At 52.9% G+C, this 25,863-nt stretch overlaps 9 protein-coding genes across 9 annotated transcripts; 6 read left to right on the forward strand and 3 right to left on the reverse strand.

Moving 5' to 3' along the window:
- Positions 1–171: 171 nt before the first annotated feature.
- J4E90_010033 (uncharacterized protein) lies at positions 172–1,188 on the reverse strand (the record flags this gene model as incomplete). The annotated part of the gene is made up of 2 exons (XM_051439549.1): positions 172–911; positions 1,089–1,188. The coding sequence occupies 2 exons, from the start codon at positions 1,186–1,188 to the stop codon at positions 172–174; spliced, it is 840 nt and encodes a 279-aa protein (XP_051286458.1).
- A 578-nt stretch (positions 1,189–1,766) lies between these two features.
- J4E90_010034 (uncharacterized protein) lies at positions 1,767–2,612 on the reverse strand (the record flags this gene model as incomplete). Its single annotated transcript, XM_051439550.1, has 1 exon — positions 1,767–2,612. One exon carries the CDS (start codon positions 2,610–2,612, stop codon positions 1,767–1,769), a length of 846 nt encoding a protein of 281 aa, XP_051286459.1.
- A 661-nt stretch (positions 2,613–3,273) lies between these two features.
- On the forward strand, positions 3,274–4,664 carry J4E90_010035 (uncharacterized protein; the record flags this gene model as incomplete). Its single annotated transcript, XM_051439551.1, has 2 exons — positions 3,274–3,963; positions 4,011–4,664. The coding sequence occupies 2 exons, from the start codon at positions 3,274–3,276 to the stop codon at positions 4,662–4,664; spliced, it is 1,344 nt and encodes a 447-aa protein (XP_051286460.1).
- Positions 4,665–5,249: 585 nt separating this feature from the next.
- J4E90_010036 (uncharacterized protein) lies at positions 5,250–7,103 on the forward strand (the record flags this gene model as incomplete). Its single annotated transcript, XM_051439552.1, has 1 exon — positions 5,250–7,103. The coding sequence occupies one exon, from the start codon at positions 5,250–5,252 to the stop codon at positions 7,101–7,103; it is 1,854 nt and encodes a 617-aa protein (XP_051286461.1).
- Positions 7,104–7,782: 679 nt separating this feature from the next.
- Positions 7,783–13,471, reverse strand: J4E90_010037 (uncharacterized protein; the record flags this gene model as incomplete). The annotated part of the gene is made up of 2 exons (XM_051439553.1): positions 7,783–13,360; positions 13,407–13,471. The coding sequence occupies 2 exons, from the start codon at positions 13,469–13,471 to the stop codon at positions 7,783–7,785; spliced, it is 5,643 nt and encodes a 1,880-aa protein (XP_051286462.1).
- Positions 13,472–14,261: 790 nt separating this feature from the next.
- TRP1 (bifunctional tryptophan synthase trp1) lies at positions 14,262–16,633 on the forward strand (the record flags this gene model as incomplete). The annotated part of the gene is made up of 2 exons (XM_051439554.1): positions 14,262–14,581; positions 14,656–16,633. The coding sequence occupies 2 exons, from the start codon at positions 14,262–14,264 to the stop codon at positions 16,631–16,633; spliced, it is 2,298 nt and encodes a 765-aa protein (XP_051286463.1).
- Positions 16,634–17,036: 403 nt separating this feature from the next.
- On the forward strand, positions 17,037–18,336 carry J4E90_010039 (uncharacterized protein; the record flags this gene model as incomplete). Its single annotated transcript, XM_051439555.1, has 2 exons — positions 17,037–17,852; positions 17,917–18,336. The coding sequence occupies 2 exons, from the start codon at positions 17,037–17,039 to the stop codon at positions 18,334–18,336; spliced, it is 1,236 nt and encodes a 411-aa protein (XP_051286464.1).
- Positions 18,337–18,404: 68 nt separating this feature from the next.
- Positions 18,405–18,878, forward strand: J4E90_010040 (uncharacterized protein; the record flags this gene model as incomplete). Its single annotated transcript, XM_051439556.1, has 2 exons — positions 18,405–18,740; positions 18,795–18,878. The coding sequence occupies 2 exons, from the start codon at positions 18,405–18,407 to the stop codon at positions 18,876–18,878; spliced, it is 420 nt and encodes a 139-aa protein (XP_051286465.1).
- Positions 18,879–19,913: 1,035 nt separating this feature from the next.
- J4E90_010041 (uncharacterized protein) lies at positions 19,914–23,151 on the forward strand (the record flags this gene model as incomplete). The annotated part of the gene is made up of 3 exons (XM_051439557.1): positions 19,914–22,493; positions 22,547–23,046; positions 23,148–23,151. The coding sequence occupies 3 exons, from the start codon at positions 19,914–19,916 to the stop codon at positions 23,149–23,151; spliced, it is 3,084 nt and encodes a 1,027-aa protein (XP_051286466.1).
- Between the last annotated feature and the right edge of the window lie 2,712 nt (positions 23,152–25,863).

The raw sequence follows: 25,863 nt of genomic DNA on the forward strand, positions 1-25,863 counted from the left end.
CCCCCCCCCCCCCCCCCCCCCCCCCCCCCCCCCCCCCCCCCCCCCCCCCCCCCCCCCCCCCCCCCCCCCCCCCCCCCCCCCCCCAGCAGATGCATTCGTCTTCTTCTAAGACTATTACTACTTATTCCGTATAACTACCTGACATTAGAGGTATAAGACCTCAACCGCTATTCAAAATATCATATCCTCCGGATTATTCCCGTTCCAGTCGCACACGAAGTCATCTATTGCCGCATTCGCAGCCCCATCATCCGCCGCAGCTGCAGCGGACATGGCATCCATGATTTCCCCAGCGGAATTCTGCTCCACGATCTCAGGTTCTTGCGGTAGCGGGGGGTCCGCCCACATACTGTCAACCGCTGGATACGCCGAGGAAAAGAAGGCCGGGAGGTTCTCAGCGGGCGCCACATCCCTGATCCAAGGTTCTTGGACCATCGGGGCGTCCTCCCATATACTCTCAGCCGCTGAATACGCGGGGAAAGAGAAGGCCGGGAGGTTGTCAACGGTTTCTACAGCTTCGGCGCTGTCTTGCCCACGCTCTTGTAGGCGGCAGGGGATTCCTGCCTCGACGCGTTGGTCGATGGTGTACTCGTTGAAGCCGGCAAACGGGGCGGCTTCGAACGCGAAGTTTTCCTCTGATGAGGAGTTGGTGGTGGTGGTGGTGGTGGTGGTGGTGTCAGGGGTTGGTACCTGGAGTACGACCACAGGTCTAGCCTTGGGAGGTCTTCCCCTCTTCTTTGGTACCTGAACCTCCACCACGGGCTTAGCCTTGGGAGGTCTGCCCCTCTTCTTTGGTACCTTGGGTACCTCGTCTTCCTCCCCTGACTGCCTCTTCCTCTTGGTAGGCGCGGAGGGAACGGGGACGGAGGGAGTTGTTGGCCATGTTGGAGGTATCTCCCCGTAATCATCCCCTGTGAGGTCGAAATACTGACCGTTTGTAGTAGCATCAATGACGCCACCCTGCTGCTGATACCTAGGCGTAAAGTGCCTCCTAGCATTTTGAAACATAGGCTTTGGGACGAAAGCAGAAGAAAAGCAATTAGTAGCAGCGACGCCAGGAGTGCTCACGGCGCCGGGTTGTGACCTACCCGGCATGTGAGAGTAGTATTGCTGGTTGGGGACGGAACCAGCAGGGAAGCAGTTAGTGGCAGCGACGCCGGGAGGAGGGAGCTGTTGTGGCATGCTCATCTGTTGGGGCTGGTAGGTTGGCCTTGGGGCAGAGATGTTGATCCACTGGTGCAAGCTTGTACTCCACATGCGCTGGTGTTGGGTTGCGGTGTAGGTGGAGTAAGACATGTTCGTGTGTGTGGATGGCTTTTGGTATGTGTGGATGAGTGGTGTTGAGGTGGTGTGTGTGTGGGTGGAGAGTTTGGTAGTTCAAGATACTTTTGAAAGTTGCGATGGTGAAAGTAATTTGGTCTGAGAGTTTGAGATATTAGGAGAGACGGAAGGGGATATCAGCTATTTATTGCAGCGCAGGAAAGAAGATGTTCGGACTGCGATATATCATAAACTTGGTTCATTTTGAGGTGTTTTCATGACTGTATGCTATGGATGTAACAGCGGTGTTGGAGGCCGAGCACATAGGCGCAATCAGACCAGTAGAGAGCATGGCAATTACCTGAGAATACATGGAAGCGTCCTCCCAGGCATCCATTTGTCGCTTGGACCACAAGAACAAGCCTATCGAGTTGATGTCCATTACGCGCGACCTCGCACACATGATTGATCTGTGACTCTTTTCAAAATTGCCTCGAGCCGAGCCACTATGCTAACCGCTTGTGTCGGGGCCACAACCCGTGATGGTACCAAAATCCCCTCGAGTCCAGCTTCCGGCCCAAGGCACCCATATCACGCGGCAAGGCACGGATATTCTGCTCTTCCATGAGCTCCCCCACCCGTTTAGCGAACTCCTGGCGCGTCTCCACTTCTTCCTTAGTCATGGAGGATTCGGTCATGGAGCTGAAACTCATGATGAGGTCGAACCAGTCGTATACGCGCATATCAGCAATGATCCAGCGCTTTCCCGGCGTAAACTTCCGATGGGTTGCGATTATGGCTCTTGCGACATCTTCGCCGTGGATGAAGTGCACAGCGCCTCGCTTAGCAACATCGTCTTTGGACTGGCCGAGGCGAGGCAGCCATCTCGCGGGGACGCGCTCGCCGCCGTACAGACCCGATAAGTTCAGCACACAGCCGTGGAGCGCTAGCAATTCGTCTTCCGCGATAGCTCGCTTGTCCTCCTTGTCGTATGGCGCGTCATCAGCGCTCCAGTCATTGGGCAGTTTATTGAAGATACCCGTGGATCCGAGCTGCACCCAATTGTTCTTTGCGCCGTGAACGGAGCGGTAGAGCCCTACGATGGTCTTTGACTGCGAGTGCCCCACCAATGGAAAAGTGATGATTACGGTTTGCGCCGCTGGCAGGCGCTTGTATGGCTCCGCATCACCAGATTCGGGGTCGAACTTGAACGGAATGGTGTTGTCTCTTCCGCTGGTGGTGGTTGCGGCATACGTAATATCGGTGTCCTCCAGTTGCGGAATCAGGAACGTGGACGTCCATCCGGCGCCCAGAATCAGTAGGTCCACCTCTTTCATTTGCTCGCGTAGCATTCTGTGTTGCGGGTGTGGCGATTATTGCCGTGAAAGATGTAGCATACACGAGAGATCTGCTGTTTGGGTGTTATAATTTTCAAGAGGTTGAGCCAATGGGTGACACAAGGTGGGAATCACAGCTGGCGTTGTCGTATGAAGTCGTGACGTCTCCACACGAGCCAAATTAGCTTGCATTCCGCACGGCCCATCTGTTCGGCGCAACCATCCGCACGGGAATTCTAGCTAACCTGCAGGAGGCTGATGTTACTTATTTGAAAGCCTACATACTTCAAACTCTTCCGGGCTATATGAGATCATGGACTGTGTATGCTGCATCTCAAGGTAGAGGTAAGTACTATGTTGAAAGCGACGAAGATACCTAGGTACTCTGGGTTTGGCCTCTAGAAACTTGGTTCTAGAGGTGTCAATCCAGCCTTGAGAATCCAATGGGAGCAAGTTGAATTATAACCATAGCAGGCGCCATCTCAGTCTAGATGACAGTTTCGCGATTAGGTAAATTGCAGAGACGTGGATTGTCGCAAATCTGCTTTCAATCGAAATCTGGAATTGACGTCATGTGCGGGAGCTTGTTCTCACGTGCCAGCGCGGTTAACCCATTACATCTGAAATGCGCTGATTGGCTGCTTCCACTTCCAGGGGCCGCGTCTTCGTCATCACTATGAGCTGCGCATCAGCCCGCGAGCTCAGACAATCTGTCGTAAAGATCAAAGATCATTCGCTCATTGCATGCTGTTTGCGCATTCCAATTGATCATCCAATGCGAACATCACGAGTTTCCCGAGACGCGTCCCGCGTTGTCGCAGCGAGTCGCACGCAACGAGCGTTACGTCAGACACGAAGCGCGACCAATGCGCCAGCTCCAGTCAAACGCGAGCCAGGTAGCGACGAGAATGCTGGATCAGATTCAGACCTCAGCTCTGCGCCAGCGGACTCCGCCTCGGATGGCGAGACGCGACGAATGCCTATGAAGAGGAAAAGAGGTCAGGACATGCCAATCATTGTAAAGAAGGAGGTAGAGGAGACATCAATCACTACAATCGCGTCGCCGAAGAAAGTTGCCAAGGTCAAGAAAGCGCGTCGTGCGCCTGCGAAGAAGATCAAGACCAGCGATGGAACTGTCACGATGGAGCCACCTGCGAATTGGGAGGAGATATATACCCTAACGAGAGAAATGCGGAACGAGAACCTCGCACCGGTGGATACTATGGGTTGCGAGAGCCTAGCGAAAGACATCAGGTCGCCTCGCGATCGACGGTTTCAAACGCTCATTGCTTTGATGCTGAGCAGCCAGACCAAAGACACTGTCTTAGCGCCTGTCATGCGAGGCATGCAGGAGAGGATGCCTGGGGTATGTGATCCGAGGCTATATGGCCATTCCCAGCTAACATAGTGCAGGGCTTCAACCTCGAATCGGTCCTCGCCTTAGAACCCCCCGAACTGAACGCGTTCATCAACAAAGTCGGCTTCCACAACCTCAAGACCAAGTACATCAAGCAAACGGCCGAAATATTGAGAGACAAATTCGACGGCGAAATTCCAGACACTATCGAAGGGCTGGTGTCGCTACCGGGCGTCGGACCTAAGATGGGGTACCTGACGATGAGCGCAGCTTGGGGCAAAACCGAGGGTATTGGTGTCGATGTCCACGTCCACCGCATAACCAACCTATGGGGCTGGCACAAGACGCAGCAGCCAGAACAGACGCGTGCAGCACTGGAGTCATGGCTACCAAAAGACAAGTGGCATGACATTAATAACCTGCTGGTGGGCTTTGGGCAGACAATATGTTTGCCCGTGGGTAGGAAGTGTGGCGATTGCAAGTTAGCGGAGAGAGGTCTCTGTCCTTCGGCAGTCGTAGCCAAGAGCACGAAAGTCAAGAAAGAAGCTGTTGTGAAAGTAGAAGCTCCCAATGGCAGCGAAGAGGCGGTGGTGAAAGAAGAGAAGGTGGTGGCTGAAGTCGATGAGATCAAAGCAGAAGATGTGGAAGTTGCGATAGACATAGAAGATATTGGGCAGGCGCCACGAAGAAGGCTGCAGAGGAAGAAGTAGTAAGTAGCCCTAAAACCTATCTTGAAGCCATAGCACGGCGTCTGACCTTCAAATCAGAAGCGCACACCTTGAACACAGTGTTACGTTTTGTCGCGTTGGTTTGGTGTTTAGCAGCAAACGCTCTAGTATGGTCCTGGAGTGGGCCCTTTCGTCATGCAGACATCGGGACCACATCGCGCCTTCCAGTCTTCACCAGGCAACGACACGCGTTCGAGCTCTTGTCTTCATTCCTTAGTCTACTCACCGTGAACTTCTGCGAGCGTCCCTAAACGAGTGCTGACAGCGCTTCTGTCACATCATCCTACAGGCAATTCACTGCACACCAGCCAAGTGCTGCCTGGTCAAGCACGGTCTTTGGTCCCTGGCGACCTCTTCCGTGGTACTCAAATACGTTCCCCCACGCCTACTTAAGCATTCGCGATTGGCCCACCCCTCAACCGCACCTGAGAAGAGAAATTCCACCGATCTCACTTCCGCAGACGCAGCCCACAACGCCGCTGCACCTACACCACAGCAGCTAACTACCACAAGGCTCAACGACCAGCACCCACTACGACACCATCCACCACTGTGGGAGCCAGCGACATGCCATCTCGACCAGAATACGAGGCGTCTACTCGGAGTCAGTCACGACGTGAGGGCCGTTGCGCTGCATCCGAATCAACAGAATCCGATCCTGCATACGTCCCCATACTCCAACGCGCCTTTCCGCGCGTCGCGATTCTACTGACATGCGTCACCTACCTCGCATCATCGTTCGCAGCTGTCTATGTCGGATTCCACGGCATAACGAACATGATATATCCTCGACATAACCAAGCGGTCGACGAGTATATGGCGCTTTCAACATCCAAGTACACAGAGGACGCACTGTACAAGAATTTGGATACACTTCTCTCTAGCCGACTAAACCGCGGCTTCATGGAGACTCATGAAGACTGTCTTGTCCGCGGTCTAAAGGAGGCCAACTACGAACTCTACGGCCTCGGCTTTCAGTACCCTGACATGCGCACGCAGGTCATGGACTGGACGATGGAGAACTGTGGTAGACTGCAGTATACGCCACAAGTGGTGATACAGGATCCAACCCCACAGCAGGCTGTGCTGACATACTGGGCTGATGCGAGCTATCGCTCTCGCCGCATGCTTGAGGGAGCTCTGGGAGCCTTGCAGCAGCAAGCTCGTCGTTTCTGGAATCTACTTTCGAGCGCGTTCACGGATAGGAAACCATCTCCCATCACTGAACACGTTCCTGTTAGTGCCAATACTAGCGGAACACTTCCTCTGAGTCGAGCCCTGCCTAAAGTACCGTTCGGCTTCGCTCTACGCTGCGAGCCCACCGAACCATGCCGCCTAGTCTACCCGTCTGGTTCTTCAAAGCGTGCAAACAAAGTCGGCATCTCACGCGAGGCCCTCGCGAAGCTCAAACGCAAGATCAAAGAAATGCGGGACGCCAACCGCCAAATCAAAAAAGCTAAATGGGCTACGGAGCAGGTTGTGGTCTTTTTCGACTACGTCCACGCCTCTATCTTGGTGGTCATGTTTGCGATCATCTTCAGTGTGGCACCGTTCGTCATACCCAAGGCCGTTCGCCCTCCTCCCCCTTCCCGCAAGACGGAACAGATCAAAATCATGCCCGCATCCCTGCATTTTTGTTTTGTAGGGAGACTGATACAAGAGCTGTTGTTTTCGTACCCAATACAGCTCCCGTATGGCGCCCGGTGGGCAACGCCCTTCCAGCTCTACTTCCTGTTCGTTGGTAACACGATGCTTCTTCAATTCTTCATCACTACCTGGCCGTGGTTCGAGAATGTCAACCTCGCATATAAGCAGATCAAAGAGCTCTACTTTATCGCCCGAGGGTGGGAGGTACCTGACGGAGCGATGGACAGCATGTTGACTTGGTACGGAATCCACATTCAGCCGGCGGACCCCAAGCCAAAGCCTACAGAGGTTCCTGGTGGAACGATGGATAACATGTTCAGTTGGTGCGGACGCTTTGAAGCGGCGGACTCCAACTTTCAGCCTCCGGAGGTACCTAGCGGAGCGATGGACAAGATGCTCTATCCGTGCGGAATCCAGTATCAATACGCGGACCCCAAACCCAAGCCGACGGAGGAACCGGCCACGGTCAAAGTAACCATGTCTTCCCCATCTGATAACCGCCCACAGCACGCGCAGTCGCACCCATCGCACCAGGGTCTGGCCGCTCCGAGCAGTTCACCCCAAGAAGGTCCCGAGGCGCACTTCAAGAAGGTCCAAGAGGCGTCAAAAGTTCAGCCGGCCGAGTATATCGATGTTCCGGAAATCGGATCCGTCGTCGATACTGACAGCGAGACCGAGTCTGAGGACGAGCATGGTAGCTTCGTCGACCTGGCCTGTGGCGTTACGCCTCAAGTCAGCGATGTGGAATCCGGCTGGTCTATTGTGGATGCTTAGGAAAGGCATGAACATCTAGTATGGAATATGACACGGTTGTTGTCTCATGGCACGTAGCACGGGAGTTGTCAGGCATGTCGGCGCTAGAGCTGTTCCGTTTGGCGCGTGTGGTGCAAGTATGGTATATGTACAAGAACATGGTTCTTTTCACATGGCGATCGATGTCGGCCGTAACGGCTGTCAATATCTACTATTAGTGTCAGATCAATATAAATGATAACTTTCATGTTGTGGCCTATTCGTGACCATGAAACCCAGAAATGTCGAACAGGAAGATGAGATGGTAGTAAGGTTGAAAGCCAGTGAAAGTTGCTACAATCTACGCCTCTTGAGGCCTTGCCTACTCGGGACTTTGTTGATTTTACTCACAAGGTAGGGTGGTGGTGACAGGCCGGGAGGGTGAATAGGAAAACCACCACAATCCACGGTTTTTGCGACGAGTTACTTGTTTAGGAAGGAGTTCGATGTGAGATGAGATGAAAGGGAGGTGGAAGCTAGACTGCTGCATCGAGCCCAAAGAGCATCACAGCGAACTCCGTGACTAGAGCAACAATTCTTCAGGAAAGTAACATTAGAAGTACACTACACTACCACATCCTAGATCTAACGACCAACTAATCTCAAACCCCGCTCCAGAACTCCAGCGCTTTTGCAAATCATCCTACACATCCCCCTCTATCTATTTCTTCCCATTTCCGTTCCCGTTTCCATTCCCATTCCCCACACCAAGACACTTCCCCGCGTCTTCCAATTCCCCCAACACCCTCATCTCAAGCTCACTCAGCGCATCCTCACCTGATCCCTTCCTTTGACTCAGCATCTCCAACTCGCGCTCGTCGACAGCAACGATACGTTCGCGTAGCGCACTCTTACGGCTAAGCCAGCTCTCGACATCTTCCTTGATGTTTTCCCTGTCCCAGTCCAGGAGGGCGACTTCGTTGGCTTGGATACCCAACTTGGGTCCTTGTTTGCGTACGTTTTCTAGGATGCTGGCGATGAGGGAGAGGGAGTGGACTTCCGAGGCGACGGTCAGTGTGATTTTGGTGGCTGATGTGCGGGACGAAGGGTTTGAGTTTATGCTTAGGGCTGAGCGGGCGAGTTGCTCGGGGAACTGGTTGAGGAAGGATGATATTTCCGCGGCGATGGGCGGGCCGACGGAGAGGAGGAGGTTGAGGCAGAGGGGCAGGATGCCTTTTGTCCAGATGCTGTACATGCGGGATGGGTTGTTGAAGGGTCCCATGCCGTTGGTGCGTCGGTAGTAGTTCATGATGTTTGCGGTGTTGAGTTGGCTGAGTATACCTTCCACGGCCATGGTCTCGGCGAGGGCTGAGATGCTGGATAGAGAGAGTAGGAAGAGGACGCTGAGCTCGCCGTAGATGGGGTCGTCGACGCCGTTGTGGGAGATTGTTAGGCGGTCGGCCCATGAGAACAGACTGGTGGCGTAGCGCACGGTGTTGCTGTTGGCGAAGAGGAGAGCGGCTTGCTGTTGCCACTTCGACATCTCTGGTATCGCGATGATGCGTTGGAGAAGCGCAGTGAGGAGAGCGAAGTCAGATGGCGAGACGGATGCGGGTTCGGCGTGGAGTTGGTTAGCCAGGCTGCGGAAGCCCTTTGCAACCGTGTCTGACAGAATCTCGAGGAGTTGGGTGGAGATGGGTTCCGTGTATTTGTTGTGGCTTGTGGGCATTGTGCCGCGGAAAGAGGAGCGGAAGGATGCGTCGTCTGACGTGTCCGTGTCTTCGATCAGATGGAAATGAAGGGCGAGGTACAGGATTCGTAGCAGAGACCGGTAGTAGTGCACAGCGTCAGTCGAAAACACGTTCTCGAAGTCGGGCGTAGAAGTGCGGATGGCGTTCCATACTGGAGCGAGTAGTTGGCGTGCCTCGGTCGTTCGTACTTTGGCCTCCACCAGCTTCTTAAGCAGTGCGAAAGCCAAATCTGCTCGCAGTACCATGAGCTGGCCAAACAACGCTTCCGGAAGATTCGATTGTTGATTGGCAACCATGCACTTCTGAATGACACCGACAAGGACCTTGACTATGCGCTCATCCTTTGCTACGACTTGGCTCAGCTCAAGAGCCAGTAGCTTCCAGCCTTGGAGCAGTAGGACTTGAGACTCAACGAGGCCAAGGTTGTAGTTGGCCTTCTCCACTTCGGCAGCGAAGCCCGTACCTTCTCTAGGACCTGTCCATTTGCTGTTGAAGCCCAAAAGCTGTTGAGCAAGGTCGATGTCGTAGAAGAAGGCGCGCCCAAAGGTCTCCGGGTAGAGTGTGGTTCGCTTGAGGTTTCCTAATGAGACACCAGGATACTGTTGCTCGAGGTTCTGTTTGAGATAGCCGTGCAAGGATGTACTGTATGACGGTAGCTCCAAAGCAGTATCTTCCAGGTATGTCAGACTCGGCACAACATCCTTGAGCACAGTGATGTCGCCCACTTGCCGCGAGCTGTGGAGATACATGGCGATGACTTCGCATGCTAACGACGCAAACCTGTTCTGGAAAGAGCGCTCCAGTGTCTCGCTATTGCTGCTCATTTTTGGTTGTTTGGGTTGCTTGGCCATCCACTTCAGGAAAGCAAGCAGCTTCTGGATCAAGTCTTTACGTTGCCTTAGGTCACCCATCGCCCACGACCAGTTGTTCTGCGCTGATGAAACAAACTCAAGCATGGCAGTGTAAAGAGGCCATGAAATCCCACTCGCGTCTTTCTCGGGCAAAGCCATGCTAGAAAGCGAATCGAGTGCTCGCGTGAGGAGAGCTTTGTTTCTTGAGTCATGGGTCGCATCCTTCTTGGAGCGAATCGACTCGCGAGGTGTGCTACCAGTGAGCAGGTACAACGAGAACCATTGCTGCTTGCACGTTACTACAGCCGAAAGCAAGTTCCAGACGTTCGTCTGAATGTCGACTATTTGCAATGGCTCATCTAGTTGTGACAGCACACTCAAGAAGTTCTTTGCAGTCCGTGGTCCAAGGTGACCAAGTAGGGAAGGCGGTTCTTGCTGTTCAATCTGTTTCCGGGCAGTCTGCTTTGGGTCTCCGTCTGCCATTGCTGAGTCTTCTTGTCCAGCGACCCGAACAGCACCGCGTACAAGAGCTTCCAAAAGGAGCACGACCTGCGACTTCCACTTGTCACTGGTCGCATATAGTCGTGCTAATAATGGCGTAGCTTTGAACAACTGCTGCTCCAGGTGTGTCCAGGGCTTGTTAAGTAGTATTGCAACCCTGACAAGGACATCGGCGAAGGCCACAGTAGTTTGCGTCTGCTGCATCCACAAAGCACTCGAGGTCGTGAGCAACGTGATGTCACTGGGGCTGACACCAGTAACCAGAGATGTCATCAGCGGATTCGTTGGAAGATCTGCACCAGATCGCGTAAGGTATAGCTGGGTAAGGTACTCAGCGATGGGCGCGATAGATTTGGCAAGTTTAGCAGATAGCTTGGGCTCGTCGTCGACGCTGTACGCAAGGTTCAAGATCGTTGTGAAAACCTCGCAGATAGCGATATTGATCTCAGGACGGTGGTTGGGTTGGGAGTATTTCCAGTTCAAAGAGCTCTCGTATATGCTGGCAAGGGTCCGGCCGAATGTAAAGAGAATGGTGCTCATGATCTTATCCGACGTTCCGCTTTCTGAAGGCGCAGATGCATTGAAGCGACTAAGTGCTTTTGTCGGCACTTTGCGAGACACCGATCGCTCAACGGCATCCTTGACGAGCCCCTTGTAAAGTCGAATGCATCCTATGAGGAAGTCATATCGCCCAAGAACCATCTCAGTTCCGATCAGAATAGTCGCCAAGCTTCCGTTGCCGTCGCCTTCTAGCAACCTGCTCCTAGCGAGCCAGGGCCATACCCTATGTGGTGAGACGATGATTAAGGCCTCTAGGAAGTGGGTGCAGTTGACCAGAAGCTCTAGAGAAGCCTCGTTACTAGGCTCCTGGCAGAGGTGAAGCAGCTCCTCCTCGAAAATGGCAAGCACAATGTTGACAGTATCCTGGCTGCTTTCAGCACCGATGCTGATCGCCTCCAGAAGTTCCGCTGAACAGATGCCCTCAGAAGCATGTAAAGAAGAATGCATCAAGTCGGCGAAGAGTCCGATGATCTCGATGACGCTTTCGCGAGATGCGGGTTGCTGCGTGGCGGTTTCGACCTTACTGCTGCCTACAGGGTATGTTGAAAGCAGCTCGACTAGGTACGAAAGTGTAGAGTGGTGATGATGCCATACCGCCACGTAAGGCTGTGAGCTATCATCAACGATAATTCCTTCTGTGCCAGCAGGTATTCCAGACAGGCCGTCAGACTGTGTTGATCTGCCGGAGGTCAATAACCGTCGTTGCCCACGGAAGCTTGAAGGGGTTCCAGTCGAGAAGAGTGGAAGATTGGCTGTAAGCTCAACCCAGTTGGCATTCTCCTCCTCGCGCGTCAATGCATAGTCCCTGAAGCCTTCTGGGAGGCGTTGCATAAGTCGGTTGTGGTTCCCAAGCTTCTCGATGAATGTAGGCATGCCGTTCTGCATGGTCTTGTCCCCGCGTGTCAATGCGCTACAGAATTTGAGGAAGGGCGTCATCTCGTAGGGATAGCGTAGGCGAGCTTCGTTGAGCAGCAGTGGTCGAAGGATGTATTCGTCTTCCAGGAAATACGCAACAACCGGATCAGCATGACGAGAAATCTCCCCATTCTCCCATCTACGGAAGGAGTTATCACCGGTGAGAATTGTGTATGTTGTTACTATCAGATCCGGGCTGTACGCAACAATGTCACTGCCGACTGCGGCGCGGATGAGTTGGAGGAACAGTAGACGAATCCTATCCTGCGATATCTGGTCGATCGATGTTCCAAATGCAGGCAGACTGGTTTCGACTAGCTGGTTGATGATAGCTAGCACACCCACTGCTGAGCTGATATTGGCCAGCTCCTCATAAGGCATCTTGCCGTCGAAGAGCTCATGATTTTCAAGTCTAGCCACAACTAAAGCAGCCTCTTCGAGTGGCGAAGTCTGAGGTTCCGTGTTCCCTGTGTCGTTCGACGCTTCGATGAGACGGTCACGCTCTTGTTCCTCGTAGCTCGCGCGGGTGGTGAGCCTCCAAGTCAGGATAGCCCAGGCGAATGTAGGTGGTGTAGCCGGACTGGCGCCCAACAATTTGGCCTCTCCGAAGATTGTGGTAATGCTCTCTACAACTGTGCCGTTGAGGATGTACGATGAGGAGTCCCAGGCGTTGCAGTTGCCAGACTCGAGGTCGTCCATGATCTTGTCCACCTTCAAAATAGTCAAAGACATTAGTGAAGTCAGTAGCTGTATCACCGGAATGAGAGGTTCCTGGCGAGCCGTGACTGCAGGGAATTCGCGGAAAAAGCCGCGGAAACTGAAGGCTTTGAGCCAGTCCTCGATGGTAGCCGCAGGTAGGAAGTCCTTCGCAACCAGGTCTGCGTGTACCAAGGCCAGGTGAAGGATATGCAGCATCTCGGTAGTCTGCGCGACGACCCATTTCTCTGACGCAGGCTCTAGTATCGATTCGTCGACGTCCCAGCCATAGCCGGTGTCTAAAGCGTCGCATCTTTTGGTGAATGCTTTGAGCAACTCGTCAAGCGCCTTTCCGCCCGAGGGGCCATCTTGCGCCGCTGCGATAGCCTGTCCAAGCTCTTCAATCCAGCCGGCGCCAATGCTAAGGTAGTCGTTGCCGTAGATGGTCTGGCTGCGCAAGTTGGATGCACAGCCCCACGAGACGAGAAGCTGGCTGATGCGTATGATGGACGCGCACGTCGAATGGTAGACGTCGAGGATGTGGAGGCGGCGCTGGTCCTTTGGTTCGAGATGCGCGGTCTTGGAAGCGAGCGGTGAGGTCATGATGGATGAGTTTGGGACGAAGGTCGAGGCGCCTAGATTTCCGACTCCGGCGGCTTCCTGTACGCTGAGGGCCTCCTCTTCAGTGAGTCCACTCAATAGCTGTGCGGTTGGCCTGCCTTGCCATTCCTGGACGACCAACTGCAGCGCTGCATATTCTGATATCTGCGCCTCTTTGGCCAGCCACAGGCTGTCGTCTTTGATCTCTGCTACATCGTAGTGTTCGCTCTGTGCGGGCGTGACGCTGATGGGCGCGGTCTTTGATTCGAATTTGCTCTTCTCCTGCGACGACGGGTCGGGAAAGGGCTTCCACGGGTGGCTGAGGATGTCTCTGTTCTCGTTGGCGGTAAGGAAGGCGCGTAGGGCGTCGCTTTTGGACGCGGTTTCGGGGTCGCAGAGGGCGCGGTATGCGATGTCCCAGGTCCTGCTACTGTCAGCTACGTTGCTGCGCTCGATGCAGGTAAACATACACAAGCTGCTGCTCGCCCTTGAGGCACTTGCCCAGGTCGAACTCGGGGGATTGGATGGGGGCCATGGTTGCGCTGCAGTGCGCGAGTAGGAAATCAGCTACCCAAAGGCCATGAAGGTGCTGGAGAGGCGTGGGGGTGGTGTTGCCGAATGTTTGGCGTCAATGGCTACGAAAGTCGCGAAAGCCAAAGCTCACGCGAAAGTCGAGCTAGTACGTGCAGGGATCATCACAAGGGCTCTTTCTTGCGATCCCTCCCGACACCTTGCACACACACTTTTCAATCTTCTGGAAGGAGACCAATTGCGCAGAAACTTATCATCGCCATTTGGTTTTGATCGTAATGGTTCGCGTCGCAATGGGGTTTCGTTTGATTTTCAAGTACCTTCTGCCAACAATACAGCGAGAACTTGCCCGCGGACTGCCTGCACACGGAAAAAGACCTGTCCTCTGGTATATCCAGAATCTGCATGATCTGTTACATTTCCTACATCCAAGAGGTCGCGCAATAGCGGCGTTGCTGTACCAGACATGAGGTACGGTATGGTAGCACTAAGGACCGATTCATGCCACCTCCGTGTTAACTCCGCAGCCTCAATATCTGAATAGTGCATCATTGAGTCACCCCACTACTCTCCTAGACAGCCATTCCTTTCCACCTTTCCGTCCCAAAGTGCACTCACATCTCTCGGTGCGCACTCCGTTAATCGGACACTAATATATTCCAAACGTTGACCTCGCCGTCAAAGGGCCGGCGCGCTTTCTGCCATCTGACCGCCGGAGGGTACTCAGACGAAGCTATATAACAGCCACCGGGCTTCCAACGCGACGGCAACGCTGACGCAGAACCCCGCCCAAGATGCCCGCCCTCGAACTAATCGACCACTCGCCCAGCAATCCCACACCCTCTTCGCCCATCCCCACCGCTTCCAACGTAGTACTCATTGACAACTACGACTCGTTCACCTGGAATGTGTACCAGTACCTCGTCTTCGAAGGCGCGAAAGTGACCGTATACCGAAATGATGAGATTACCCTCGAAGATCTCATCGCGAAAAACCCTACACAGCTGGTAATCAGCCCAGGTCCAGGACACCCTGAGAAGGATGCGGGCATTAGCAATGCGGCCATCAAGCACTACAGCGGCAAGATCCCGATTTTCGGCGTGTGCATGGGCGAGTGAGTTCTCGGTTTCCGGTGGGCGCAACACGCGGGGCAGTGCTGACACGATCAAGACAGTGCATTTTCTACAGCTACGGCGGTACTGTAGACGTCACAGGCCAGGTCCTGCACGGCAAAACGTCGCCTCTCAAGCACGACGGCAAGGGCGTCTTCGCAGGCGTCTCGCAAAACGTCCCCGTTACGCGCTACCACTCCCTCGCCGGCACCCACGGCACTCTCCCAGACTGCCTCGAGGTAACTGCGACCATACCCGCCAACGAAGAAGCCGAAGTCAAGGAAGTCGTTATGGGCGTGCGACACAAGGAATACGTCATGGAGGGTGTACAGTTTCACCCAGAGAGCATCTTGACAGAGGACGGTCGGCTCATGGTGAGGAACTTTCTAAAGATGCAGGGAGGCACCTGGGCCGAAAATGAGCGACTACAGAAAGAGGCACATGCCCAAGCAGTCGGTGCTGGTTCCAACGGCACAGCGACCGGCGCAAAGAAGGACAAGCAAACATCCATACTGGAGAAGATCTACGACCATCGCAGGGCCTCGGTCGCTAAGCAGAAGGAGATTCCGTCCCAACGACCCAGTGATCTACAGGCTGCGTACGATCTCAACCTAGCGCCTCCTCAAATCAACTTCCCCGAGCGTCTCAGGCAATCGCCCTTCCGACTGTCACTCATGGCCGAAATCAAACGCGCATCACCCTCCAAGGGCATAATTTCACTGTCCGCATGCGCTCCCGCTCAAGCAAGGCTGTACGCAAAGGCCGGTGCAAGCACGATATCTGTACTTACTGAGCCGGAATGGTTCAAGGGTAGCATCGACGACCTCAAAGCTGTTCGACAAAGCTTGGAAGGCATGCCGAACCGTCCCGCCGTCCTGCGCAAGGAGTTCATCTTCGAGGAGTATCAGATCCTGGAAGCTAGGCTCGCGGGTGCCGATACAGTGTTGCTGATCGTCAAGATGCTGGATGAAGCAGTCTTGAAGAAACTCTACGACTACTCCCGATCACTTGGAATGGAGCCTCTCGTCGAGGTCCAGAACGCCGAAGAAACGGAGATTGCGGTCAAGCTGGGCGCTCAGGTCATTGGTGTGAACAACCGTAACCTTGTGAACTTCGAGGTCGACATGGAAACTACCAACCGTCTAATCAACATGGTTCCAAAAGAGACGATTTTGTGTGCGCTAAGCGGTATTTCCGGGCCAAAGGATGTCGAACCATACATCAAAAGTGGAGTTGGCGCAGTTTTGGTGGGTGAAGCGCTGATGCGCGCATCCGACACCGCTCAGTTCATCGCGGAGCTTCTGGGTGGCTCATCTACCAAGAAGACGGGAACAGCATCAAACCCGATGGTGAAGATCTGTGGTACTCGCAGTGCTGAGGCCGCAAAAGCCGCAATCGAAGCAGGAGCTGACCTCATCGGCATGATCCTCGCGCCAGGAACCAAGCGAACAGTCACAGCTGAGACAGCTCTGGAAATCTCAGAAACCGTACACAAGACCAGAAAGCCTGTGGTCTCGAAATCCGGGCTGCTTGCTGAATCAAAGTCCGCCACCGATTTCTTTGAGCATGGCGCAGCACGACTGGTGTCAAGTGACAGTCACGCGCTTCTCGTAGGCGTGTTCCGAAATCAGTCACTAGAGTACGTACTTGAACAGCAGCGACTGCTGAATCTAGACATCGTACAATTCCATGGTCAGGAGCCATTAGAGTGGGCAAAGCTTGTCCCGGTTCCTGTCTTGAGAGCATTTAACCCGCATAACCTTGGTATCGGCTCAAGAGGGTATCACGCTCTACCACTTCTGGATGCAGGATCCGGCGGCTCGGGTCAGCAGTTGGATCTTTCAGATGTCAAAACAGTATTCGCGAAAGACGATGGTATCAAGGTCATATTAGCTGGAGGATTGAACCCTGATAATGTTCAATCTACGCTCGCTGGTCTTGAGGAATACCGGGACCGCGTGCATGCTGTCGACGTCAGCAGCGGTGTGGAAGAAGATGGCAAGCAAAGTCTGGATAAGATACGGGCATTCATCAAGGCGGCGAAGAACCAGTAGTGGCGGTTCAAAATACGACTACCGAAGCTGAAGGTGATCTTCGGAATTATCAAATGTAACACAAATGGCCCAGCATTCTTCTGATCTTTGCTTAAATATTCTTAATGGTCCTCTTTTCCTTACGAGTCAGGCAGCTCATAATTTCGATAATGGTGGTTTGTGCCGCCGCAAAAAGCGGCCTGGAGTCGCTTTGTCGGCGTCTCTTACCTCTTGATGGCAGCCGCACGGTCCCGGCAAACGCTATATCACTTCGGCCGCTGCCCACCACCACAAGGTAAGACCGACGAGGGTCTCGCCAGATGTACACCCTCAATCTGGACACCATAAGCCCTCATCTACGTCCTCAAGCAAGTTTACACACTATCACTCCTACACTCTACAATCCAACCACCGCGCCGCTACAATGGGTGTGTTGGACAAGCTTATTATTGCCGTCGTTGGTACCCATACCCATGATGCTAAACAAATCAAAGCCTGGATCGAGCGAAACGGCGGCAAATACTCTGCGAAGATCAACAAGAGCGTCACCCACCTCATCGCCAGTAAAGAGGCATACAAGAAGCCCGCTGACGCTGTACAACAAGCCACCGACCTCAACATCCACGTAGTCAGCTATGACTGGTTCGATGACTCGTTGCAAGCGAAGAAGAAGCTGGGTACTAGGAAGTACACGTGGGAAGTGCTTATGAAAGAAAGGAGGAAGAAGAAAGAGCTCAAGAGGATAGGTACTCTGGCCGATGGCAGTAAGTTCAGGAAAGGCTGTGAGAACATCGAAGGGTTGACTGGATCAGGTACGTCGAAGACATCTCCCGTTGTTGCGAGAAAGCCGAGGAAGAGCAAGAGCTTCTTCTTTGCCACGTCTGCCCCGGTAGTTCCTTCAATCCCCTTCATTTCCGCAAAAGAAGACCTCTTGCGTAGGAGGGCGGAAAGGGAGGCTGCATTGGCTGAAGATGTTGGAGCTGGAGCTTGTGAGGGCCAGGCAAAGAACTCTATTGAAGTCATGGATGACACTCCAAGCCCGGCCAGCCAATCTCCAAAGCCTGTCACTCTTATCAAGGCACCCCTCAAGAAGTCCAAGCCCCCTTCTACCTCTAAGAAAGCCCCACAAGCTAAGATTTCTCACTGGAAAGAGGATTATCACTACTATCAAGATACGGACGGCTTCGAATACAAGATCCTGCTTGTACGCGTGGACAATCCTCCCTACGGCTCTGCAAACGTAAGCTCTGACTGTACAAAATGCTTGCGACACATATACTGACCTCGTACGTCTGCCTCTACAGTACCATATTGGGCTATTGGAGAGTCATACAAAGCCGCATGTGTACTGGGCGCTTGTGCAGTACAAGCCTGCCAAGATCTTACCGGCAGCGGAGAAGGAAGAGAAGGAAGATGTCAAACGACAAGTATCTCTTAGCAGCGAAGAATTTACTCAGCACCCCGAAGCAAATCGTCTACTCTCCCTCATCACCAAGCCAGCTCCAACACCCGAGGCTCCGTACAACGGCGAGCTATGCCCCCGCAGCAGTGACTTCGCTACTGCCATGCGCTCATTCCGCCACGCCTTCCGTGATCTTACCCTCCTCTCCTGGGAAGAACGCTTCGACGACGACAAAACCCTCCAAAAGGCGCGCGCCCAGCTCCTCAACATTGAGCCCTTCTGGTACGGAAAGCCGAAAATGGGCATGCCAATGGGCAAGTAGCGTCCATATCCAGAAGCGATATAAGACACGTACTAACTTCTTTAGGTCGCCTCCCCCAATCACCAGCCATGTACACAGGCACAACCTCCGGCCTCGAAGTCCTCGGCGATATATCCGACACCTACGTCCGCGGTACCTCTCTCCTCCCCTCCATATCCCACCTTCTCACCAGCCACGGCTTCATCGGCGGTCCCATACATCGCGACGCCGAAGATGCGCGCAAAGCTGAAGAAGCCCGTCTCCAAGCTATCGCCGACGCGGAAGAAGTTGAGAAGAGGAAGGCAGGTCTACTTCGAGCGAGGGATATGAAGGTCAACCATAATCGACCCATGTTCAATGGGCCGATGGGCAGGCCGACGGTGGATGTGTACGGCCAGCATATCAGTTATAGGGGTGATGGCGGGGTGAGTAAGTATTCGGTGCCGATGCCGGTTGGGGGTGGGGCGAATGCTAATAAGGGGTTTGTGGCGCCGGAGTTTGCGCATTTGCTGAGTGGGAGTAACAGGAAGAGGAGGCTGTTTCCGAGTGAGAGGTTGGAGTGAGGGGGCTGAGGTTGGGTGTCGGCATTTGGTATCTATGGGGTCTGAGACGTGGTGGATGATAGAGAGAGACTTTGGTTCTTGGTCGCGGTGACCTCGGGAGTTATCGGAAACGTCTTGGTGGCGATATTCTGTAACTTGCATAGTATGGCTTCATAAGCTAGGGCTATATTCTTCTACCGACTATCGAGAATCTACACTGCGAATGGAAGCTTGCATCAAAGTTGTTCTATATTTGGTATCCACTCAATGAGGCAATGCACTAACCCAATGTGTCACTAGCGTCTAGCCTCTCCCGAGTCCAAGCCCTGGAGACGCGTCCACGGGTCCCTCCATCTCTCTTCCCGTCCCACCTACACCACGCTCCTCATTGACCTCCACATCGCCTAATAAGCGATGTCTCTTTCTTTTCGGACATATAGCTCCAACGAACTTATCGTGCGAAACCTACAAACGCGCAAAGCTATGCTGCTTGCCGCGGAGCAGCTTGACGTAAGCGGCAAGTACATCGGTCGACGCGTATCGCGACCAACAATCCGCAAATGTACGAAATTACTGCTTAGTGCTTGCTTAAGATCTTATTTCGATCGAAATCACGAAAGAGTTGGCTTGGTAAACAAATTCTCGTGATCTTAGAGACCCCTGGCGCTTCGCTTTGTGTCGGGATTGTAGACTCGCACGATGCACGTCAGGTTCAACAAAGACATTTTACATAAACTTCATGGGTCCATTTAGATGACGGCAATGGTCTGGCAAGCCGACAGTGTGAGCTGCAGCAGTGTTCCAAGCACTGACATACTGTCATTGATATGGCGATTGATCTAACAGCTTGCTGCCATGAGCTCTTGTTCAAAACATATTCTAGCTTGCTAATACGCGTTGTCTAGAGAATACCAAACTTGATACACGATTGTCAATTTGCCAGATGCGGCTATATGAGTATCGCTTTTCCAGCATGCAGAAGCTTCTCATCATACCTACGTTTCGCGTTCAAACCAGATCCTCAAGTTAGAGGCTCAGTTAGTAACGGGGAATATCATGTCGCAAGGTAGAAGGCCGCCTGGAGGTCCACCGCCGCCCAGAGGTTCTCAGCCACCTAGAGGTTATGCACCGCCTAGAGTTCCACCACCGCCCTCGGGTCCTCCGCCATCCAGAGGTTATGCACCGCCTAGAGTCCCACCACCGCCCACAGGTCTTCCGCCACCTAGAAGTCATGCACCGTCCAGAGGCCCAACACCACCCAGAGGTTATGTACCACCCACAAACAATGCGCCGCCAGGTCCTAATGCACCACCTAGGGGCTCAGGACAATCTTTCGCCCCGTCCACTGGTCCTTCGAATAGCAATCAACGAAACAACAATGACTGTGAACAAGTCGACACGCGCGCCCAGTTTGGACAGAAAGCCATCAGTCTATTCGCAAAGGCGAAGCAAGGTGTAGATGCTGCCGATAGCCTCAGCGTTCACGAGATCCGCCCGTCATTCGTTGGACCGCAAGGTCTCAACAGCCTCAACCACGTCCTCACAAATCATTTCACGGTTAAGCTACCAGAGGTGCTTTATTATTTCGTTGTCAATGGAATGGAGGAACGCGCTGAGACCGCTCAACCCGTTACAAAAGAAGACGACGAAGTCGGTTATGAAACTGACAAGAAAGAAGAAGGAGATGAAGCCGGTGCTGAGACCCACACGAAAGAAGAACAAGACGAAGCCGTTGCTGAAAAAAGCCCTACCGATTCCACCGCTGAGCCAACAGGCGAGACACAACCTCATGATGAAAACACCAAACTCCCACCGGCAGCAAAACAGCGTTTGATGATGGAAAGCCTTATCAGCTCAAACGAACTCCTCAGATCCCAGAAGCATCTCTATGCTAGTGATGCAATGCGGCAGATTGTCTCATGGACGAAACCGACTACTTTATTCCATGCAAACTCCGTCCCAGTTGACAAGATCGTGGCCGAGTGTGAGTATACAGTCCGCCCAGCTATACCATCCAAAAACCTAGATGCGATCGTCAAGACTCTAAAGCTCCAATACAAAGGCGAGATACCCGTTCGAGACCTTACCAAAGCTGCGCACGGCGTTCTTCCTCAGTTCACTATCGACCTGCAACGCGCTCAAACCATTGCAATCGACCGAGCACTTAACATGATCATCACGAAGGCAACCATGGCCTCCGAACCTGATCTTTTCCGCATCGGAAGTAAGAAGATCTTTACCGAGGCTGGTAAGCAGGAGCTATCTCCTGGAGTCTTCGCTCATCACGGTTACTTCTCAAATGTCAAGGTTGGAATGGGATATCCACTGCTGAACGTCAGCTCGGCTACGAGTGCCTTTTACGAACCGCTGAACGTATCGACATACTTGAGGAAGACGAACAACAGCTATAACTCACTCAAGAACGTCAAGGTTGAAATCTCGTACACTCCAGGCAAGACGAGAACGATCAAGCAATTTGGGAGGCCTCCTCGCGATCAGCTCTTCGACTTTGGCAACTCACAAATCTCCGTTCTCGACTATCTGCGATCAAAGGCCATCGACGGAATTCTCCTAGATCAGATTGCGGTGTCGGACTTCCTGTGCGCCGATATGGGCACATACACTTCACCAGAATGGTATCCTGTCGAAGCGCTGAAGATTGCGAAACATCAGAACGTCAAGTCGCTCTCCCCTGAAGCTACAGAAGAGATGCTCGAAGTTGCCAGTAAACTACCCCGGGAAACCTTGAACAACATCGTCCAGCGTGGTCTCGCCACCTTAGGTGTAGGGACTCAAGAGCACCCAAACTCAGTTTTGAGTGCTGCAGGCATCAAAGTGAGCCAGAAGCCGCTTTCTATACCTTTCCACAAGGCCACCTTTCACCATGTGTGCTATGGTACAAAATCAGTGCAAGGAAAGGAGCTTGTACAGGACGTGTCCAAGACCTGGGGCCTATATGAGAGACGGTTCTATGACACGAAGATACGTTTCGTTGGCCCGGTTGTGGTCTTACTTCCACAAACAATCTTCGATAAAGTGGACAAATGGTACGGCAAGTGGGTCGTGGATCAGCTTTTGATGCAATTCTCCGAGACTGGCATTCAGCGTACGTCCAACGGCCACCTTGACGAGTCGATCAACTTCGACGAGAACGCTGCAGACATAGTTGCTGAGCTCAAGCAAAGCCTTAAGAAGGCAAAGATCCTCGGCGCTGGCATCGTGGTCCTCGTCAATCCGTCTACAAGCCGATACGGCACGACGGTACTCTACAATCAGTTCAAGCGGGTTGCCGACCAAGCCTATGGGATGCACACTACATGTGTGATGCAAGCCAACTGCGACCGCTTCCTTTCGAAACCCAAGCCCTATTTCGCCAACATCGCCATGAAAGTCAACATCAAGCTGGGCAACGTCAACCACATAGTCAAGTTGAAGGAAGACGACGGTCGAGCACTCATACCTATGCTTTACAACAAAGCCGGTTTGGTTGACACCATGATCCTTGGCGCAGATGTTACTCACGCACAGAAGGGCAGCAAAGAGACTACTCGCTCTCTAGCTGCTCTAGTCGGTAGCGTGGATGAAACATTTGGCCGATATGCTGGCTCAGTGAGCTATCAGACTCAAAACCAAGAGGTATTTCTCGCATTTCGCATAGAACTACAGGCTTCAGCTAACTTGGCGATTAGATCATCGATGAGTTGCAAGGCATGGCTGAGCAGCGACTCAATGCTTTTGCCGCAAGGAACAAAGGACGACTGCCAGCCAACATCCTGTACTACCGAGACGGTGTTGACCCAGGACAATACCCCAAGATCCGTGCTCACGAATTGCGCAAGATTAGAGCAGCCTACGCCAGCGTTGCCGAAGCACGACAAATCCCCAACCCCAAGTCTCCCTTGATCACCGCCGTCGTCGTCACTAAGCGCCATCACACTCGATTCTTTCCTGAGGTTCCTCCTCCACCCAGGGAGAACCCCAACTGCAAACCAGGCACGGTCGTCGACTCCGTAGTAACACATCCCAACTACTTCGACTTCTTTTTGCAATCACATATCCCCGGACCAGGAACTGCGCGCCCAACGCACTACTTCGTGTTAGAGAACGACATGAACTTCACCCCGGCGCAACTTCAAAACTTCACCAACTGGCTTTGCTACACATATGCCCGCGCAACGCTGCCTGTAGGGTACGCGCCACCGGCGTATTATGCAGATCTCCTGTGCGAACGAGTGCGGTGCTACTTTCATGACTTCTTCAATCCGGCAGACCCTGGGCTGAGAGATGTAGGTAAGAATCAGGGCTTAGGTGACCGTGAGTTGAATGCATTGAAGAAGGATACGGCGTGGGAGAAGAGGTATGATGATAATGGAGGAGGAGTTGATGCAGACGGAAATGTGGTGCCTCGGAACGATCATGGACCTTGGCACCGAGCCTTGAACGATACGATGTTTTGGCTGTGAAGAGGGATCTCGAGCGATGGGTCTCTGAGATTGGGGTGGTAAATATTGTCATGGTCTGTTTCTAGTTGTTGTTCGCACGCGTAGATTCATTCAACGCACGTCTTGTGGGGAGCGGCCCAACGTAGTATGAGAATGATGAGTCAAGACCTTGAGTACTGTCTACTTGGTGAGACACAACATCATGTAAGCGGCAAACTGACTTGGGAATCGCCTACTGCCATCTTCCTCCAACGTGTTCAATAATCATTGATGAGCCGTCGTATTTGACACTGAATCTCCTCGGCAGTACAGATGCCGACAAGCGTCAAGCAGCAAGCATATCGCATTGTTCCGCGGCTGTAGCGTCACGCAACGCTTACGACCCCTGGTACCTGCACGGCTGGGTTTGATATCTATCATGGCAACGAACATCTTGTAGCAAAGCTGGCTTGTTGGTGGAAACCACGGTAAAGCAAATACGATTTAAGTTTGCAAGATATCAAGAGAAGGACATAAAGACTTCCACAGGCCCCGGTATAAATGCCTGCTTAGTAAGTAGCATACTCTCAATCTTTGACCCTCTCCAGATACCTGTTCAGTCCAATCTTCACAACGATGGTTCGGGGCTGTTTCAATTGCGGTGGCCTGCATTATCAGCAGAGCTGTGAGTTACTTTGTGTGGGCTGCCCTAACTCTGCTCATGCAGGAAAAGACTGCCATAATTGCCCTGTGCGACGAGGCAACAATCTCCGTGGCCGTAGTGGCGGTTCTTGTAGTCAAAGAGGTGGACGCTCTGCCGCTCCAGTCGGTCATTATAGTACTGGAACTTGGAATAGTGGTGATTGCCCCGTCTATCCAACAATGGCATACATACCAAGCCCAAATGTGAACCAGCCAGGCCTATACCCGCGTGTCCCTAGTTCTATCCAGGATATCAGCGGACTCTACCATCAAAACGACGCCCCGGGGTACCCATTATTTCTAGGAACGGTTACTCATCCTAACACTCACGGGCAACCTACGTTACCCCTCAGAGCAGCCAGGTCACGACAGCAAAGTAAGTCAGCCCGACACAATCAAACCTCATCTAACAATCCCATAGCTCCATGGGACCTCCTTCAACAACGCCTCTATGCAAACCGAGAACATTTCCCCTGTATCTGGTGCGGAGATTTCCATCACTGCCTGCTTGATTGCCCCGGCCAGCCAACAACTTGGCGCGCTCCTTTGCGTACTCAGATAGTTCAGAGCGGCTACGAGACCCTAGCAGGCTTTTTCGTCGTGAGTTTACAGGATCGCCATAGGCCGAACGAGGATGTGCCTTTCTTGACCGCACAGCGCAGACCTTGTTACAGCCGGACGGAAAACCCTAACTCGATGGGAGTCACGCAGGCACAAGGGCAAGGGCGAGGAGAAGGACGAGGAGGCGGAGGCGGAGATGAAGTTTCGGGCACCTTGGGTTGTCAGGATGGAACTCGTCAGCCTGGTGAAGACCAGCCGGCTCCTCCTACGTTGCCTTTGACGCAGACTGCTTTCGACGAACAGCGCTCACCCCAGCACCAAACTGATCAGTCAAATATTGATATGCTGGGGGGCGCAACGTTGACGTAGGCCTCTCATGGTGTCTGGAGGGAACTTCTCAATTATGCCGCAAGCTAAGTCGCTCTAGTCTTGTGTATACTCGAAGAGGAGAAGAACATCTCTAGAAACACGAGCTGGATCAGATCTTACGGCTGCATCTAGTGCCAGTCTCCTCATAATGCACTCTGTAGAAAGAACCTCGTGATTCATAAGCTCAGGCCAGACAACAACCAACCGTTCTTGCATCTGGAAGCGCCACTTGAGTCCATCCAGCATATGAAGAAGGTGGTGCATCCGCTCTTTGATACTCTTTTCTAACGATCCTGCAACTTGGCTCAATCCTTGGGATGGCTCTTTCTGCTTGTTTCCTTTCTTTTGTACTTGCTCCCGCGACAAAATTTGTATCATCTACTGTGTATACACCCGACCGTGTGGTGTTAGAGTGACTATCTGGGTAGCACCTCATCTAACCTTTGAACTGGAAGGGATACAATAAACACCCTAGAGCCTACATCAGGATCAAAACATGCAAAGCAGGGGGCCTAACGTCAACGTAGGCTCCAGGGTGTTTAGCTTTTCCTTTGTATAAGGTGGTAGAGAACGTATTGGTCACGAATTGACACTGATGTGCTTCGCCATGTACAACTGTTTCTCTAACCTGTATAGTTTCCAGTCTACACCATGAGAATACGCTCAGCGAGATGCCATACTGGCCTTAGGACAATAGCCTATGTTGTAGGTGCTGACATTGTAGTAGAGTTGTGGGCGCAGTCATGCCTAGGTGCTCTCCGGGTTGCACGGTTGTCTCTGAGCGTAGCCAGTCAAAGATGGCGGCAGGGCGGGATCGATATCGCATCGGACACTACCTCTTTCGGGTTATTACCGTGGGCGACAAGATCTAGACCTGAGTACGCTGCAGGCCTTGTACTTCTACTCCAGGTCAATCGCGCGAACAACACACAGTATTGAAAATGGGAGAGTGT

The sequence above is a fragment of the Alternaria incomplexa genome, assembly GCF_024043165.1.
Source record: "Alternaria incomplexa strain BMP 0042 chromosome Unknown scaffold_19, whole genome shotgun sequence".
Taxonomy (NCBI): Eukaryota; Fungi; Ascomycota; class Dothideomycetes; order Pleosporales; family Pleosporaceae; genus Alternaria; species Alternaria incomplexa.